The sequence below is a fragment of the Oppia nitens genome, unplaced genomic scaffold (assembly GCF_028296485.1).
Source record: "Oppia nitens isolate AA-2021 unplaced genomic scaffold, nextdenovo-longstitch-racon4-pilon3 scaffold1_pilon_pilon_pilon, whole genome shotgun sequence".
In the NCBI taxonomy this organism is placed as follows: Eukaryota; Metazoa; Arthropoda; class Arachnida; order Sarcoptiformes; family Oppiidae; genus Oppia; species Oppia nitens.
The window spans coordinates 9,295,877-9,315,911 of NW_026533199.1; the positions used below are offsets into that span (position 1 = coordinate 9,295,877).

The 20,035-nt window shown below is 22.9% G+C and overlaps 3 protein-coding genes across 8 annotated transcripts; 2 read left to right on the forward strand and 1 right to left on the reverse strand.

Moving 5' to 3' along the window:
• The first annotated feature begins 1,626 nt into the window (after nt 1–1,626).
• LOC128952915 (uncharacterized) lies at nt 1,627–3,718 on the forward strand. The gene is made up of 6 exons (XM_054298377.1): nt 1,627–1,821; nt 2,174–2,342; nt 2,409–2,842; nt 2,927–3,133; nt 3,232–3,430; nt 3,538–3,718. Exons 1-6 carry the CDS (start codon nt 1,671–1,673, stop codon nt 3,698–3,700), a joined length of 1,323 nt encoding a protein of 440 aa, XP_054154352.1. The 5' UTR covers nt 1,627–1,670; the 3' UTR covers nt 3,701–3,718.
• Nucleotides 3,719–4,929: 1,211 nt separating this feature from the next.
• Nucleotides 4,930–7,021, forward strand: LOC128952916 (zinc finger protein Xfin-like). 6 transcript variants are annotated; one of them, XM_054298378.1, is made up of 8 exons: nt 4,930–5,124; nt 5,186–5,406; nt 5,540–5,577; nt 5,640–5,723; nt 5,805–6,113; nt 6,177–6,375; nt 6,451–6,797; nt 6,881–7,021. In XM_054298378.1, the coding sequence occupies exons 2-8, from the start codon at nt 5,258–5,260 to the stop codon at nt 6,985–6,987; spliced, it is 1,233 nt and encodes a 410-aa protein (XP_054154353.1). In that variant the 5' UTR covers nt 4,930–5,124; nt 5,186–5,257; the 3' UTR covers nt 6,988–7,021. The 6 variants fall into 6 exon arrangements, with proteins under 6 accessions (XP_054154353.1, XP_054154357.1, XP_054154354.1 ...); XM_054298382.1 differs by having other exon boundaries at nt 6,451–6,731; XM_054298379.1 differs by having other exon boundaries at nt 5,191–5,406.
• Nucleotides 7,022–14,748: 7,727 nt separating this feature from the next.
• On the reverse strand, nt 14,749–19,373 carry LOC128952024 (uncharacterized protein KIAA0930 homolog). Its single transcript, XM_054297347.1, has 7 exons — nt 19,216–19,373; nt 17,519–17,658; nt 17,172–17,453; nt 16,976–17,116; nt 16,611–16,817; nt 16,312–16,480; nt 14,749–15,007 (listed from the first exon to the last, which is right to left on the reverse strand). The coding sequence occupies exons 1-7, from the start codon at nt 19,286–19,288 to the stop codon at nt 14,802–14,804; spliced, it is 1,218 nt and encodes a 405-aa protein (XP_054153322.1). The 5' UTR covers nt 19,289–19,373; the 3' UTR covers nt 14,749–14,801.
• Nucleotides 19,374–20,035: the final 662 nt, after the last annotated feature.

The window sequence follows — 20,035 nt, forward strand, 5'->3', positions numbered from 1 at the left end:
ACTATTAATGGCATTTTAATAGTATTATATTGTTAACTTAATTAATGTTTTAAATATTGTTCAATACTAATAAATTAAAATATTAACTTTTTAGTACAGTATTTAATATACGGTATAATAATATTAGAGTAATTTTACAATACAGATACAAAATATATTGAATAAATATATTTTGTTTCCAAATGTAAAAATGGCATCTAATTTAAAAGTGTGTCATTTATTATCAATTTAAAATATTTAACATTTAATTATGAAATAGACATATATAACAATTGAAATAAACATTACTATTATATTATTACATACTTTACATTTATTAATTCGTATGATATTTAAATGACGTTTAATTTATATTTATTTTATATTAGCTTAAATATTTTATTTTATTATAAAAAACAATTTAAATACTAAAATAAGAATAATTCGTTAGACTAAGAGTAGTATTTATTGCAAATTAATGTGTGGATAAATTGGTTATTTTTATTAATATTAAATATTGTTTTAACAATAGTTTATTTTCAATTTTCAATAATTTAATACTATATTATTTTAAGGACTGATACATTTATTACTGTATAATTAAAAAAAAAGTATATTGATCATTTTCAATAATAACAGTAATAATAATTGTGTGATTTGATAACGCATAACAATCGACGATATTAACAATGATTTATTCAAATAAATGATAAATAATTAACACTTTTTATTATACTGTATACAGTAGACAATAAATTTACAATAATTTTTTCAATTAGCAGAGATAATAATACTGTATATTATAATTTACAATACATTAAAGTGCATTTTTATATAAATTATTTTATATGATAGTCAAGTGCATCAATGAAATCACTTGAAAAATTTGAAACATTAAACACAAGACTGTTACATATTGCAGGTGTTAAGTAATTTAATATCAAAAGTCAATTGATATTTGATTTGTAATTATCGATATAATAACTGATAGTTTGATATTAATTTAATATGAAAATACTAAAACTTTTATTGGACTTAATTTATATGATACTTTTGTTTAAAAATTTACTGTTATATTGCATATTCATGTTTAATAATGAACTTTAAAAACTTATATAATATGTTGTACTTTTTGAAAAAATATTGATATTATAAATATTTATGTATAAATTTTTATTTAAGATGTTAAGAGGCCAATGAAAATTATTATATAATAATATTGTATTGAATTACAGTGTATAATAATAGTGTATTATAACAGGTAATTCATGTTTATTTTAAATTTGCTGAGAAGTGATGATTTAATAAAAAAATTTTAAAAATCTAAAAAAATATAATTTTACTTAAATTTTTTAATAAAAAAACAATTATCTAAAAATTTATCGGTATGTCATAATTGTAATAATGATTAGTAATTACTATAATAGCTGAATGATAAGGTTAGACACATTTAATCAAATTTTTTATTGAATCCTTACGCTTGTGATAGATATGATGACAAACGTATAGAAAAATATTTCACTCGACAATTGTTTTCAATGAGTTTATTAAACTGATAATAATTACATATTTAATTGGTCGAAGTGTTTATTAGTATATCAAACATTTTTATTTCATTTGAAACAATAAATTTGTTATTAAAAGTTTTAGTTTTTGTTTGTTTGTAATACATTAAAAGCAAAATACTCATTATGGGAAAGTCGACCATTGATTTGGAAGTACCGGGTGCTGCAATTGATGGCCATAAAAAAGGATTATCTGTATTGACTGCTATTGTGTTTATCTCCGGTGAATTAGCCGGTAGTGGTGTGTTAGCCTTACCAGAGGCATTGGCTAATACAGGTAATAAATTTTTAGAAATTATTTATAAACTAATAAAACTGTTAAATTTATATTTATAAATTATTTTTATTTAATATATAGGAATTTTACAGTATTATTATAGTAAATGATTTTATATATGTTGTATTTATGTATATCATATATAAATACAGTAATATACTGTACTGCATAATATGTGCATATCATTTATCTTAATTTATTTTATTATTTTTATATCAATTTTTATTTATTAGCATAATCTAATAGTATAGATTAAAATATACAATTACGATACAGTACAGTAAATGTTTGTGTTTTTTAAAATTAAATAATTATAATAAATATTTATATAAATTAAATAATTGTTAAATAGGATGGACAGGAATAGCTCTGATTATAATTGCCGGACTCATAGCATCGTATTCTGGCGTATGTTTAGCCCGTTGTTGGCTTATGCTTGAAGAACGATGGCCTGAATATAGAGGTAATACCCGAAACCCTTTCGCATCAATCGGTTTTCGAGCCAATGGAAAGTGGATGAGGTATACAAACTAAAGTCAATAATTAAAAAAATATAATTTATTTAAAAAATTGTATTTTAAATATAGTTATGTCTGTTCAGTGGTAATGGATGTGACATTCTTTGGAGGAAACGTTGTATATATACTATTGTGCTCTGAATTACTTGAATCTCTTACCCACTCTTTTATAAAACACATAACCCTTTGTGATTGGATTCTTATATTAACCCTACTATTAATACCTCTGTCGTGGTTGGGATCGCCCGCCGATTTCTGGCCACTCGCTTTCGGTGCAATTGGCACAACAATTTTGGGACTCATATTATTGATTGTCCAAATAATAATAGACGCGCCAACATTTAAAGATAAGGCAAATCACGATTCGCCAACATTTAGCAACTTTTTTCTTGGCTTCGGTACCATTGTATTTGCCTTTGGAGGCGCCGCCGCTTTTCCCACTTTTCAAAATGATATGAAAGACAGGACTAAATTTCCTATTGCTGTTGTCGTCGGATTTATCAGTAATTATTAGATATTTTTTTATTGCAAAAAATATTATTAAACTAATTCACATAAATTGTTTGACAATTATTATGTTTTTATAGTTTTAATTATACTGTATTTACCCGTAAGTATTGCTGGTTTTACGGTATTTGGCAGTAGTGTCAGCTCTGATATATTGAACTCCGTATCAATTGGTGGACTCCGGACAACAATAACTTTGTTATTTGCAATCCATTTGTTTTTGGCGTTTCTTATTATACTAAATCCTGTGGCACAAGAATTTGAAGATTTAGTTGGAATACCTCAATGTGTGTATAAAAACTAATTATTTGATCATTTAAAACAATTAATTAATTTTAAATTTTATTATTAATATTTTCAACAACAAAAATAAATTAATTAATAGATTTTACATATAAACGATGTATAACCCGAACCGTATTGATGGCATTGGTATGTTTTACAGCCCTATCAGTGCCACAATTTGGTAAAATCTTGAGCTTAATCGGTGGTTCTTCAGTAACTTTAATGACATTTGTTTTGCCACCGATTTTCTACCTGAGCTTAGTTTCACAACAAAATCAAAACAAGGAATGGCCTAAAAGGTAATTATATTTATTTGTTTGTTTGCTTAACATATTTTAATCACTAGTAGTGAAGAAACAGTAGAAATAAAATATTATTATTTTTTAATTACAATTTATATTTACAGAGAGATTACATTGAAAGTGAAAATATTGTTGATAATAATAATATTAATTGGTATAATAGCTGGTATAGCCAGCACATATTCAGCTATAAGGGATATGGCTGATCCCAATGGTTTCAAATCACCTTGCTATCTTAGTTTAAACTCATTTTATTGTTCATCATAAAACTTATTGCACTTATTTCTACAGTATGTCATACAATCATTTTTTATTTATAATGATTTTTAAAAAAAATTATCTCCTTATAAATAGTTATTATAATTAGTTTTTACTCATTAATTATTTAAAAATACTGTGCATTGAATTTACTATTTATTTTATGTCATCTAATTTTTTCATGATTTTATTTTTATTAATTTACATTTTTTTTGTGTTTTACAAAAAAATATTAATGAAAATTTTTCTTATTTATAAAATTAATATATACTATATATGTATATAAATTTATATTACTTATAGTTGTATTTTTAAGTCATAAAAATATTATCAATTTTCTAAAGTTATAATCAAATAATAAATTTATATAAATAAATAAACAAAATTTATTAGTCTATGATACAATATATAAATTTTATTATTTTTAATGTTTTACATATAATAAATTTTTATATTGAAATATTATCCAGATATATGTTCATAGTTTATTAAGTAAATGTTTTAATAAATAATCATAGAAATACTACCATGATAAACTAAATTTATGTTATATAAAAACAGATACCAAATGTTTTAAAAAAAAAAAATAAATGATTGCCCGATACTAAAGTGCATTAAAGCAAACTATTTTTGGCCAATCAATGCCTACTAAAGCAGGTGTGTGTGTGTGTGTGTGTGAGTGTGTGTTTGCGTGTGTGTGTGTCTGTACTTTGCGTGTGTGTGTGTGTGGATGCATATACTGTATATAATATTTCCTAAAATATAAGCAAAATATAATTTATATTCAGTATATATACTGTAGGTGTGTGTGTGTGTGTGTGTGTGTGTGTGTGTGTGTGTGTGTGAGAGAGAGAGAGAGAGAGAGAGAGAGAGAGAGAGAGAGAGAGAGAGAGAGAGTATAATAGATACTCTCTTTCACACAACACACACACGAATATAAATTATATGTGTGTGTGTTTGGTATTTGTACAGTATATACTACAGTATACTATATAAATAAACTTATATTTTAGTTATATTAAATATATGGTGTGTGTGTGTGTGTGTGTGTGTGTGTGTGTGTGTGTGTGTGTGTGTGTGTGTGTGTGTGTGTGTGTGTGTAGTATATATAGTATGTATGTGTAGGCCTATATTGAATAGAGTAGTGCGTGTGTGTGTGTCATTGTGTGCGTGTGTGTGTCAAATGCGTGTGTGTTATGTGTGTGTGTTATTTGGCTTCAAATAAATACTGCATTTGTTTGCTATGAATTGCTTTCAATGCATATAACGCTATAACGGCTTTAGTATAGTATAGTACTGTATGAGTCAAACGGCAATTACTGATCGGTCCCTAAATGTAAGTGTGAAGTGACTGTTGTTTCGATATAACACTCAATATATCTGTTGTTTTCAACTGATTATTGTTTTCAATAAAACCATTGTTTTCATCGATGGTTAGTATCAACCGATCAATTGATTTGATAATATTTATATCCATTGACTTAATGTCTTAAGTTTAGAGAGAAATCTGTATAACAATTGGTGACAACAATAGGGAGTTATTTGTTAGAAACAAACTCAAGAACAATGAATGTTAACCACAAAAGAGCGACCGTTAATAACAATCACCATATGATTGGACACAAGAATATCGAGGATTACATCGAGAAGAACCAAATCGACGGCAAAATATGGTACAGATGTCTGTGGATGGGCTGCGACTACACAACAAACAGGTAATTGGCCGCTCAGTAAACAACAATATGTATTAAAAACGGCATCAAAATGTCGACCACTGCCTACACATACCATATATCCCACGCAATACTTAATTAACAAGAAATAAACATTTTTATTGTTATTTATTAGATCCGATTCAATTCATCGACATCTACGGAAACATACGGGTATATTGTGTGATAATAATATGTATTATTAGAAGATTACTTATGAAGTTTGATTGAGACAGGTATCCGACCGTATCGGTGCTCATTTGAAGGCTGTACTTACGCTACCATTCAATCATCGGCTCTTAAAATACATATCAGAAGACGTATGATATATTGATTGACACTAAAGATATTATTTTTAAGATTATTTTTCTCAAACACTTATTATCGTTGTCTTTGTGTAGACACTGGCGAAAAGCCCTACAAATGTCAATATCCTGGTTGTGGCAAACGGTTTACCGTTTTGGGTACACTACTGATCCATGAGAGGACACACACCGGCCATAAGCCATTCAAGTGTGACGAATGTAGTTATGCTTGTATTGAGAGAAGCAAACTATCGATTCACTTGAAGAAAACCCACGGAATTATTCGGCCGACTATTCATAACAGTCCAAACAGATGCACCAGTAGTTCATATTTCAAGACAACACAATTAGTTCCAATCAATCTTTTCAATGCATTTGCGACGACAGCCACTGAGGACATTCAAGGTTTATATTTTCAATGATTATTATTTCTAAAACAAGAGATAAAATTGTCAATTATTTTTATAGTTGATGTCGACGTTCCCGATGTTGGTTCCGATAAGTCTTCATCTATTGATCACATGAACGAAGTGGCACTCGTTGAAAACAGCATTAAAAATATAGCACAATATGTGGAAAGGCGTGAAATTGACGGTAAAATTATCTATTATTGTCGATACAGTCCTGAATGTAAATATGACTCAATGAGATCTGACTGTATTGTAAGGTATGAGCTATTAATGTCCATTGAGATCTATAGCTCTCTATTAAAATATCGGTAATTTGTTTGCGTTGGGTGTAGACATATGAGATGCCATACTGGAGACAAACCATATAAATGTCATTACGAGGGCTGTGACTATAAGACAGTTCAGAGGTCAGCCCTAAACGAGCACTTGATGTGGCACACAGGACAGAGGTATAAGTGTGAGTTCTGTAATTATAAGAGCATTAAGCGGACTAAACTTCGTCAACATATCCAAAAGAATCATCTGAACTCCTGTTCCATTACTATCGATCCACACATTGATCCCAAACATATGAAAGAGTTGATCAAAAAGCGTAATATGAATTGGTTTGAGTGTAAGTATCCTAAGTGTAAGTACGGAACAGTCAGATCTGATGCCATCAATCGACATATGAGAACTCGTAAGAGATTAGATAACTTAACAAAATATTATGGATAAACACTTAAACTAATCGATTGATTATTATTATTGTTGTTTTAACAGATACTGGAGAAAAACCATACAAATGTCAATATCATAACTGTGGTTATCAGGCGGTCCAGAAGTCATCACTCAAGAAACATGAAACCAAACACACGACACACTTATAATAATAATAATAATAAACATTATATTTATTTTATTAACATTTCTATTCATATTAAGCAACAATTTTGTTAATCAAATTGACTAATAATAATCTCATTAATGTCTAATCATTTTTTTGTATAAATTTTAAAAATACATAAATATTATATTAATGGATAAGCATTTATTCAACAAACAATTATGATAATCTAGATTACACTTAGATATATTGTATTTAATTAAATTTTGATTTATTAGAATTAATTTAAACATATTAAATATGATTATGAAAAAATTATTTTTGCTAATATATTATCATATTTATAGTATTAAATAACTTGTATATAACACTTAAAAATAAACATAATTAAAACATTGTTTTATTTGTAAATTAATTTAATATATATCTCTAATATCAATAATTCTCATGAATTTAATTTATTCATTTTAGTCAATTGAATGATAAAATATGTTAAAAATATTTTTTAATGATATTTTACTAATTTAACTAACAGTTTCTAATTTATTTTAATTAATCTAACCTAACATTATTTAAATTACTGTCCAATTAAAGTAAATTATAAATTTTACTAAGTTTAAGTGACTAATTTTTTAATACAAAATATTAAGCTTATAATTTTAATTTACATCATTGTTTTATTGTATTATTCAATTTCTAACAACTTATCAACACTTATTTTTTAAAATTATTTTTCTTTAAATCTGTTGAATATATAGATAATATAATATAAATTGTTTAGAAATAAAATGGTAGCAGTTTAAATATACTAATCACAATATTTTAAAATTTGTTTTGATAAATTATGTATTTTATTATCATTATTGATTTTTTAAAAATTTAATAAAAATTTATATAATACAATATTATTAAAATTATAAAGTTATGACATAGGATATAAATAGCAAAATGATTAATTAAATAATTTAATTGGTTGGCGTTATTATCTGAAATCTATAATTAACTATTTTTACTAATTTTATTTAACCAAAACCATAGGTTATTAAAAATGTCACTGAGCAATCAACTAAATAACTATTGTCTAAAGTTAGACTCTAAACAGTAATATATTTTCTATTGTCTGTACTTAATAAATCAATTAATGGAAACATTAATATGTAAACTAAATTTATATTAATTTTTGTTAAAATTAATTCAAAGTTAATTTTCAGTATAATACTGTATAATATAGTACAGTAACTTTCAATTGTAACTAAAATTGTAACAAAAGTATTATCGATATTGACTTTAGATAATAATTATATAAAATTTAAATTATACATTATTTACTTTATGATACTTTATGACTACTACATACTTGACATGACAACATACAAACTTACTATACTTATCAATATATTATAGTTAAAAAATATTATTTATTGCAATTTTATATTTAATTCAATAAAATCTAAATTATTTAATTTATATTAATGTAAAACATTATTTTTAATTATAAGTTATTTTAAGATATTTTAGCTTTTAATAGAAAAACGGGACTATTGTGATGAATACAATACCTTACAATAAATCAATTAAATTATGTATTAATGCAAACAATAATTTAAGACATATTATTATATATTTGTATATATTATATATACATAGCATATGTTTGTATATATTGAGTCATAAACTTACCATTTCCTGTGTCTGAACGGACATTCTTACCAGTCATTGATCTCAAGTCTGTGCGATCGACCCGATGTTAACGCACTGGTAGTCTTGATTTGTATACAAGTGCTCAACAATTATTTTCACTAAATATATAATTTATTATATATATATAAATATAAAATAATATAAATTTTATAGTATAGATTGTAAGTTACGTATAAGCGAAGTGAAGCTTTATAATAATAATAATAATAGTGTTTATTATTTATATTTATTTATTTAGTTAATTATTGATATAAATAATGTTTAAAAAAATATTGATAGATAAGTTAAATTTATAAGTAATAACAATAGTAAAAATATTAGTTATAATAAATACTATTTTTATACTAAATATTTTAATACCATATTTATAGCAAAAGAATATTCTATACTTAATAATAGTACAGAATTTATTGGTTTAACAATAGTCTATAAATATGACTGTATTTCTATATATTCTGAAATATAGGATTACTATTATATTATTTGAAATACTATTACAATTGACTACTAAATTATAGAGTTTAGGCAATAGTTATTATTTGAAGATTAATTTATTGTTTGCATTGTAAACTTTGGTATCTTTGAGGCAATATTATTAAGTTAAGATTATAAAAATATTGTTTTCTTTGAATTTAAAAACAAAAAATAGATAAAAATGGATTATAAAAAACTTTATGTTAACTTAAAAGTTAGTCGATATTTCTTACATATTTTTATTAATAAAATTATAGTTATTTATTTTTTAACAGACAATAAAAAAAATGAAAATAAAATTATTAATAAATACCTTATTTTATTATCTTAAGTTTTGTATTTAAAAATTATCTCATTTATCTTAAATTTTTAATTAGTGATTTGATAATATAAAAAAATATTATAAATATATTCAATAAAATAGTTACTTAATAACAGAAACTATTTTATTAAAGATATTTATTATAAAAAATAAAAACTGTATAATACAGTATATAGTGTATAAACTGTATATAATTTAAGTAAAAAGTAGATCATTGGTAGTATTTCGTGTGTCGTAGAAAATATTTGTTTTCAATGATTTGAATTATGTGAAATCAAAGTTTTATTTTATTTTATCTTTATATGATAACTGATTTATTTTCAAATTCATTAGATTTTTAATAAAATTATTTTACTGTACTGTAGAATATCTTAAATCTTTAACCTAATTCATAGAATATAATAAGAATCAATAAATTTATTTAATGATAATAAATATATTGTTAGTATATAACAGTGTTATTATATTTTTTCCTTACCATTTATATATTTAATTTATATGATAGTAAATTTGTTTTTAGGTTGTATAATAACATTAGTTTAACGTACTATTATAGTCTATGGTACACTATTGTTTATTATTTAATATTTAAGTTAATATATTACAAATCAATATAAATAATATAAATAGATAATTATTTATTAGTCTGTTTTTATAATGTCTATGCCTGTATAATATATATTTTAACATTTATATTTATTTAATTTTCTAAAGATTAGATTAACTTAATAATTATAATTAAACTGAACTTTATTTATAAATAATTAATTTTTAGAGTTAAATTGGTAAATTAGTAAATTTATATATTTTTAGTTATTATAATATACTTAATTTAATTATTCTAAAAGAATATTTTTAATTCATATTTTAGTTAAAATTAAATGATACTGTAAAAAGTACTTATTTTGAGTATATAATAAAATTTTTAATAATGCAATTTATATATCCATTACTCAATATTACATAAATATAAGGCAAGAATTTATTTAAAAAATATAATGATAAATATAGATTTTGATATTCAACAATAATTTAGTACAAAATAATATTTTAAAAACATTAATCTGTTTTCTAACTAATATAAATGACACAATTTCTTTTGAATACAGTAACAACACATATATATAAAATCCTATACAACATATTATTCATTATGAATATAAAATGCAAACCTCTTTTCAGTCCAAATTCATTGATTTTTTAGTTGAAACTCTCAATGAATAAAATATTGAATATATATATATATATATAAACTGTTGACAAGAATAATTGTTTTCTTGTGGTCTATAAATGTTTATACGCTATAATATTTATATAGTTGTAATAAAAATATAACTCACTTTTATATATACTATATTTATAATATATATATATATACATATATATATATATATATACCGGTATATATAAGTTTATATATATATATATATATATCGTATTCAATTCAGTTACCGTTATATTGATTTATATTATATTTCTTGACATTTGTTTAGTTGTCGGCACAAACGTCAGACAAATTATTATTGCTTTCAACATAATTGCATTGCATTTCCAATGCAATCAAAGTGTTATGATATGCAAATTTGTTTATGATTTTGTTATGAAAAAATTTTAACATTTTATACGCTTAAATAAATTTCATTTAACTTTCTTAAGAAAATAAATTAATTAAAAAAATAATGAGCAAAAATTTATCCAATCTCTCGATATTTAGTCATTTCATAACTTTATTGCTCATAATATCTTATATCTGGTGTATTGAGATCAATGAGATGACTGTGCCGTCGATATTGTTAAACGGAGAAAATGCTGTACTTAAGTGTACCAACAAAGCAGTCAATGAAAATGAGACATTCATTGATATTAAATGGCATAAATTGGTTGATAATAAATGGCAACTCATTAAGGTATTCCCTAAACTGTCACCCGAGACACCTAATAATGGTAATTTTTTAATTAATTAAAAATTATTTATTATAGATAATATATATAAAATAATAATTCATTAAAAAATTATTATAGTATAAATATATTAAATCATATACAGTACAATGTGTTTAGAAATTAAATTTAATGTAAATATTATACTATATTACAATCTATATTATACTCTAAACTGGTTATACAGACATCAAATCTACTATTGATATATTTATGGTTCTGGAAAAATGTTAACATCTCTTAAAATAATTGACAAATTTTGATGCGATTTGTTTAAAATAAAGGTTAACTCCCCGATTGATAAATCAATTAAAATGTATCAATAATATAAATTTTAATTAAAATGAAAATGGGCTAAATTTTGGTCATCACATTCTTTAACAATTATCTCAAATATATCACATTTTATATAGTATTTCAGGAAATTGCAACTTTTTACTTAAAATTATTTTTTAAATAAATAACTATTTTTTTGTTGATATATTTCAATTAATTTATTAATGTATATTTTGAGGCTTTAACAAAAAATGATAACTAATAATAGTTCAAAAACAATCAATAAAACTAAATATAGTTAAATGCTTATAGATTAAATATAAAAATTTATTATTAAATTAATATAAATTTAAAAACATGAATAAAAATTTAAACCTATTGTTAATTCAATTTTTTAGTAAAACATTTAGTAAAAAGTTTTAATTATCATTATAAACTATTTTTTATAAATTATTATATAAATTCGAGTCTTGATTTTATTGATTATAATATACAATGTTATTGCATATTATCAATATATTTATAAATAAATATCTCAATGTCTAAAATATATTAATACAATTATTTTACATTAGTCAAAAATGTTTAATATTTGTAATGAAAAGTATAGGGGTTAAAAATATCTAAATTGATGATTGTATTATCAATATATTTTGAAAGAATAAAATAATTAATTTATAAAATATATAAATTTGACAAATTATCAAAAATAAATACAGTATATAAATTTGAATTGTTTTATTTTTTAAAAACTATAAAACATGAATTATTAATTTTTATTTAATTACTTATTATTATATAAATACTGTAATATTTTATTAGATAGCTCAATAATAATAATTTATTTATTTACTATATAAATGAATTTTCTGTTTATGAAATTAGCTTTTACATATAGTTTTTTATAATTATAAAAATTAATTATTCATCTAAAATTATAAAAATTATAAATAGTTTAAATTAAATAATTTTATTGCATTTATTAATCAATGTCAGACTAAATATTTTAAATGAATTAAAATATACTATTTTATTATATATAATATGATAGTGAATATAATTTGTTAATTTAAATCTTAAAATCTATAAATACCTAAATAATTTTTCAGATGAAACGGTAGCACCAATTGAGACAACAACAACAACAACAACAATACAACCAAAAGAAACGGTCGCACAAACAACAGCAGAGCCGGAAACTGTTGAAACAACGGCGCCGACGACCGCATCACCGAAATCGACTGCAAATGAAAATACTGAAAAACCAATGGAAGCGCCGCCTAAACGGGAAACACAAGAAAAGTTGTTTACATTGAATGGATTGAACAAAGACAGTGAAGACAGTAATATTGAAATCCCAAAAGTGGCACAAATTCACGCCGGACTCTATAAATGCACGGTTAGGAGTAGTATCGGATCCGACCAAAGAATTCAAGAGATGAAAGTGATTTACAAACCAATTGATGAAACTAAACCAATAGTTAATATAACTAAGAATCAGGACAGTCATATTCATTTTAAATGTATGGCTCCGGCATCTAATCCTATGAGTTCAATCAACTTCTTTGTCAATGCAGAGCCAGTACATCATGAAAACATTCATCGATTGCAACCAATCAAAGATTCAAATACAAGTGATTTCGGTGATGGCATTGAAGTGATTACTAATGTCGAAGAAATCAGAATTAAGGCAACAAAGCAGTCAGTGCTCAACAATCGTATAAACATTGTCTGTACGGCAACTCTAGCCAACTATTATCACAGTTCGGCTGTCTATGACATGGAATATAACGGTCCGCTTCTTAGCGATAATGGTTTGTCTGCGGCAATGATTATCCTTATAATAGTTGTCATCGTTGTTGTCCTCATAATCATTGTTGTCGTCATTTGGATTATAATGAGAAAGAAGAAAATCAATGCAATGAATAAAGTGTCTGAACTTTTCAATAAACCAAAGACTGTCACCGTTTTGGTTGACAATCAAAAGGTCGAGTAGTCTATTAGCACAATATTATACATATTTATAAAAACACATAATATAAAAATGCAAATTTATTTTAAACAAAATTAATTTTTATTTATCAAAAAATGTTTGTTTTATTATAAAACTTTGAAAAACAGTGCAATTAAAAATATGTAAATTAAAAATTCTATATAATAACTGATTATCAAAATTTGATTGTGATAAATGCTATTTTACAATAGCAAAAAAATTGATTGAATCAAAATTATTTTTAAAAAATTAAATATAACTAAATTATTTAGTCGAATATTTTTAACTAATGCTTATAAAAATTAATAATAATTTGCTGTGATTTGTATATTAATAAAATTTTTTTCAGAGTAGTTGTTGACTCTATTAAAAAACATTTAAATATTGTATTAAATACAGAAAATGCTTTAAACTTTTGTTACAAAAAATAACTCACATTTTTAAAGATTATGAAATGAATACTTTTTAAAAATGAATTTTTTGTGTTTACACTAATTTTGTAGTAATTTAAAAAAGAAATTAATAAAATTCTTTATACTCCTAATTATAATTTAATTATGATTTTATTTCAATACTAATTATAATCTTTTTAAAACTGATGTTATCATTGAAAACTCACAGTAATAAATAAATAAAGCAAAAGTTATATTAAAAATTGAGTACATAATTAATACAGAATATTATAAAATCAATGTTTTTAATATACTGTTAACTTAACATTCATTTTATTTTTCATTTTCATATACTATACATATCTATTTATATATTAAAAAATAAAATTAAATGTAATTTTGAAAACGTTTAATATTAATACTATATATATATACATAAATATTTTTAATTTAATTAATTCTAATCTAAAATTTTAATAATTAAAGTATCACGGTACAGTATATATATATAAAAGGAATAATACAATGACTAATAAATATATCTGAAATAAATTTTATATACAAATATTTTAATTAATTTCATTATAGAAATAAAAAAATCTCACAAAATATATTAATATATGTATAAATAGTTAATGATAGGATAATCTTCATATTATTTAAAAATATTGATATATTCATCAATTAAAAAGGAATGTCATATTATATTATAATATATTATAAATGCTTAAATTAAAAGATAAATGATTTATTAAAAATCAATTATCATTCAATTCAAATGTGAGTATTGATGGCTGTCTATTAGAGAAGAGATCGGCAACGATGTGATGCCACGGAAGCGTTATATAAGTGATAAATGAGTGAAGAGCTGGAGATGAGGCCCTCTTATTCTCCTTCCAGAAGTGATACGCCTGACGGAAGCCACGCATTGACCACATCTTGTTATACGCCGAGTCGTCCAACTCTATGGTCATTATATAACAAGTTTTTGTATTAGATATTCATATTAATAATAATATAAATCATTTACTATTAATAAATAATAATAAAATTGTGGCTCAGTTTTTTCAATTAACTAATATATTATATAAATAAATAAAAATGTTTTATAATTAATAATAAATAAATAGAATTTATGTTTCATCACTATCCATTTAAACAACATTACCGTAATATCTTTTCTCTCTCTCTCTCTCTCTCTCTCTCTCTCTCTCTCTCTCTCTCTGCCTCTCGTAATACCGGAATAAATATATTCATAAAAACTAAACTATATTTATAAACCTTCGACAATATATTTTATAAATATAATTTTATCATAAAAATATATTACATGAATACAGGAATTATAGAGTAATAAAGTTTAATATTAAAGTTTAGATTTTTGAAATCGATTGTCAAATAATTTTCATGGTTTACAATTATTAAGAATATGTTATTTTAAGTATTTAATTGTAAAAAACAATAAAATTATAAGTTTTAATATTACAGAATAAACCAAACAAAATAATTGCCTAAAGCTTTTAGAGTAAATTAATATTTTTATATCTAATGCATATCATTTAAATTTAAAGTTTCGTTTATTTACAGTGTATTATAAGTATTACTTATAATAAAAATACTTAATTAAAATAAAATGTAAAGTATTATTTTGTTTGCCAATAATGTCGAGATAGTTAAAATTAATACACTGTTTGTAGTGTTTTTAACAACACAATAGCATTATATAAATAAATTATTTTTGTTTTTAAAAATCCTGATATTGTTTAACAAACTTTGAAAACTTAAAGATAAATAAAATAATGTAAAATGTAAACATTTACAGAAAATTTAATTACAAAAACAATTTGCACATTATAAATAATTAAAATAATTAATAATTATCACTTTTTAGGAGTAAACATAAAATATTTTAATTTAAAAATAGAACTAAAATAAGTAATTTGAAAAAAAATTTAGAAAAACAAACAATATATTAATATTATATTTCTATTTTAAAATATTTATACAAAAAGATAATTATTATCAATAAGATTCAATTACGGTAGTTATTAAAAAGCAAATGTTATTTATAATTTAAAAAATATATAATTTAGGATTTTTGAACTTCATCTTAAATCTTAAACATACTTTTGAATTCACTCGACTTTTTAGTTATAAAATTAATAAAAACTACTTTTCCTAATATTTAAATTATTCAAAATTTCATGAATTTAATAAAAAAAACATTAAAACTTCAAAATAATTAATAAAATTAAATCATTTGCTTACCATCCCTAACATCTCCGGCTTCAATCTCATTGATCCCATTGAGTCCACAATTATTGATTTCCTGTTCAGAAATGGCTTTCTTGATCTGTCTCTTCTGCTGCCAACCTCTGATATAGTTCTTTAGGTTAGAACTGGGATCAGACATACGTCTCTGTGTGTAATCGTTTTCCTGGTTATCATCAGATGTGACACAATGAGTAAATATAGATAACATTGGATACACGGGGTCTGGAATGACCTTTTCAATGGTATAAACGATAGACTCAAATGTAAGGAGCAATATATCAACCAATAATTACCTCCATTTCATCGTCAAACTCGAAACTACTCAGTGAATAGCCGGGCTCTGAGGTAGGAGTCTCACAATTGGCACCCTTTTGTTTGGCGACAGCCATTTCAGCGATCCCTTTCCCGGCCGGACCTTTCATTCGCACAAATTCTATGCGTTGTTGTCCCTGAAAGTAGGGTTTTGGAGTCCGTCGGGAGATTCGCGTCGAGACACTCGCCTAATAAAAGACAAATATTTTGTTAATTTAATCAAAATATTATATATTTCTAAACAAATTTAAAAATAACAGACAATAAATAGAAACGAGAATTAGATAAAAATTTTATTAAAATATAATATTATGTGCTATAAAATTATTATTGCAAAACATTATACCCTTAGATCGTGAATACGTTTAAGTGTCTGATATTGAATGGATCCAAGAAATATGACACCTTTGGCATCACCAGTCTTATCGGTGGCCAATAGTTCAACGCAAACCATCTCACCGTCTCTAACCAGTACTTCTGATAAAAGCTATTAAATAAAATAAAGTTAAAAAACAGAAAAAAATAAAAATATCTTAAGAAACCTCATCGTAGTTATCGACAGTAAAAAATATATCGGGATATGAGATCTCTTCGGTAACACCTTTGCAGTCCATTGCCCGATGACTGGGCGATGCAAACACTTTTTGTGTATACTTTTTAAGTATCTGTAACTCCTTAGGACTGGTTCGGGTACAGACAGCACAAGTGATAGTGTATTCAAACTTTTGCATAATTACATTCAGATATAGAGTCTCTTCCCAATCGATGTCTGGCTCACCGATTGGCAACCGTTTCGAGTCCTTACGAAACACCTCAATACGGGTCTAAATTTTTTAAACCAAACAAAATTAATAAAATTATACTTAAAATTAAATTATTTAATAAATACTTCAAATTTTGATTTTTTCTTCTGTTGTTTCCTAACAAAGAATAACATGTCGTCGTGAGAGACATCCTTAGCCTTTATAAAGTGTCGGACAAACAGATCCGTCCAAAAGACTTCCGCCGAAACAATTACAAAACCCGTCTCTATTATAATATAAATATAATAATTTATATATAAATTTAAATCATTTAATAAAATAACAAATTCGATAAAACAAATAAAAATATTTAGAAACCTATAAACTAAATGTGATTTAATTTAATTAAAATTAATTTAATACTCAGTTTAAGTAAAAAATTCAATTACAAAACATTTTAATATAATATTTAAATATTAAAATTATATAAATTTAAATAATAATCAAATATAAGATAAATTAAATTTAATTCTATGATGATAAATTCAATTATTATAAGTAAAATTTATTTATAATATAATTTTATTAAATTATATTTTTGAAAGTTTGTAGTACTATTATTTATGACACTAAAAAATATAATACTAACAATAATTTTTTAAACTCATGTTTGTTGAAATTAAACAAAAATTACATTATTACAATAACAATTTCAAATTTAATGATATACTTAATAACAACTTAATAAATTAAACTATAATCATATAATAACTTAATATTAGGTTAATATATCACAAAAATATACTAAATTGTAAGTCAATTATATATATATATATAGTATATTTATAAACAAGTTATAATTAATGATATATGGTAATGTAAATTAATTTTTATTTATAGTCAATAATTTAAAGTATTTAGTATAATAATGATAACAATATAAGTTCATTAAAGTTCATTAATATATATAATTAAGTTTAAAGACATTATTGTTAAATAATTTATTCATTAAATAATTACTAGTTATATAATAATAAAATTATCTACTTTTAAGCATAAATTATGATTAAAATAAAATGAATTAACAAAAGTTGACTAAAGATTCATTAAAATAATGATTTTGACATTTAAATTATTAGTTTGAAAATCAGAATTTATGATTTTAAATTTTATAAAAAAAATTTAATGTAAACTTATATATAAAAATTCACTCCACTATATACACATGTATGTAATGTATGTATTTTATATTATAAAAAATAATATGTGTGTTAAACTAAGTTATATCTTAAAAATAATAGCAAATAATAATAAAAATAATTATGTTTGCTGACAATTTTTATATGATATACTCTGTGTATACAGTAATACTGTATATATAAATAAAAAATATTTTTTGCTAACATTTACGCTAAAGCATACAAAAAATACATTAAATAGATTTTAAATTTTTTGTTTTTTTCATATCATATTTCATACATGTGTTATCAAAAATGAATTTTATTTATATTTAATATAATCTAAAAAATGTGTTTAAAAAATTGTATCTAAAATGATAAATAAATAAAATAATATTGCTTTGAAAACGAAAGCAAATATTAAATTCATTAAAAATTACAAATATTTTATTTTTTAAGCAAACATTGACTTTATTATTATTCAAAGCTTTATAATATATATATAAATTCTTTACACAATACCTTCACCAGAATATTCTGTATAGAATTGAAATTATTTTTAGATTCAATTAATAATAACAAAATCGCTACAAAAAAATATTTAGTAATTTTCTTAACTTACTATTACTACTATTAGTATTAATTAATTAATTAAATTATCAAACCTTCAGAGTATGTCCTCATTTCCCGATTTCGGTGCCAATTGATGTCATCAATGAGATCCACAAATGAAGTCATATTGTGTTATATATTGTATTCAATTGTAAATTGATTATTGCATTCAACGTATAATCATTGAAGTATTTGAAGTGTTTTTTGCATTATTTTCACATTTATTTTATTATTATTTATTATTTTTGAAATCACCTTTTATTTGGTGATAAATAATAACACATTATTTATAATATATGACATATAAAAAAATCATTTGCTATATAAATATATTGCTGTTTCAATTAAAAGATTTGTTAAAAAACAAAAATCTGTTTAAACGTAAAGTTTAGACATTTTTTCATTTATTTATTTTAAACAAATACTTAAATATTTTTTTTAGTCATTCACTGATTATAATAATAATACTATAATTACATAACAGTTAAATAAAACACATATGAATTATACTAATGTGTGTCCACTCAATAGCCATCACATGTCGTATCGCTTAATAAAACGTTAATCAAATTTAAATGAAATTTAATGATAAAAACTATTGAAAAAAAATCTAATATTAATATAAATTAAATAATATGATAATTATTGCATTAAAATATTAGCCTAAATTGTGATCAATTGATATAAAAATCAGATGAGAGGCTATTATTATTAAACATAAATTTTATACTCTAATAGTATTATTGATATTATTATATACAGACTGTAAACACAACTAGTATTTCACATTTAATGCATTCAATAGTCAGTCACTGACACAAACACACTATAGTCACGACACCTATCGTAACATTACTTTGAATGTAATGTATT

Excerpts from the sequence above, each read along its gene's own strand:
- LOC128952024 (XM_054297347.1), bottom strand. The coding sequence starts at position 19,288 with ATGACTTCATTTGTGGATCTCATTGATGACATCAATTGGCACCGAAAT. Across the intron at positions 17,117-17,171 it reads CTGTCGATAACTACGATGAG|CTTTTATCAGAAGTACTGGT; the intron begins GTTTCTTAAGAT and ends TTTATTTAATAG. Across the intron at positions 16,481-16,610 it reads AGTTTGACGATGAAATGGAG|GAAAACGATTACACACAGAG; the intron begins GTAATTATTGGT and ends GATGATAACCAG.
- LOC128952916 (XM_054298378.1), top strand. The coding sequence starts at position 5,258 with ATGAATGTTAACCACAAAAGAGCGACCGTTAATAACAATCACCATATG. Across the intron at positions 6,376-6,450 it reads AGATCTGACTGTATTGTAAG|ACATATGAGATGCCATACTG; the intron begins GTATGAGCTATT and ends CGTTGGGTGTAG. Across the intron at positions 6,798-6,880 it reads CAATCGACATATGAGAACTC|ATACTGGAGAAAAACCATAC; the intron begins GTAAGAGATTAG and ends TTGTTTTAACAG.
- LOC128952915 (XM_054298377.1), top strand. The coding sequence starts at position 1,671 with ATGGGAAAGTCGACCATTGATTTGGAAGTACCGGGTGCTGCAATTGAT. Across the intron at positions 1,822-2,173 it reads AGAGGCATTGGCTAATACAG|GATGGACAGGAATAGCTCTG; the intron begins GTAATAAATTTT and ends ATTGTTAAATAG. Across the intron at positions 2,343-2,408 it reads GCCAATGGAAAGTGGATGAG|TTATGTCTGTTCAGTGGTAA; the intron begins GTATACAAACTA and ends TTTTAAATATAG.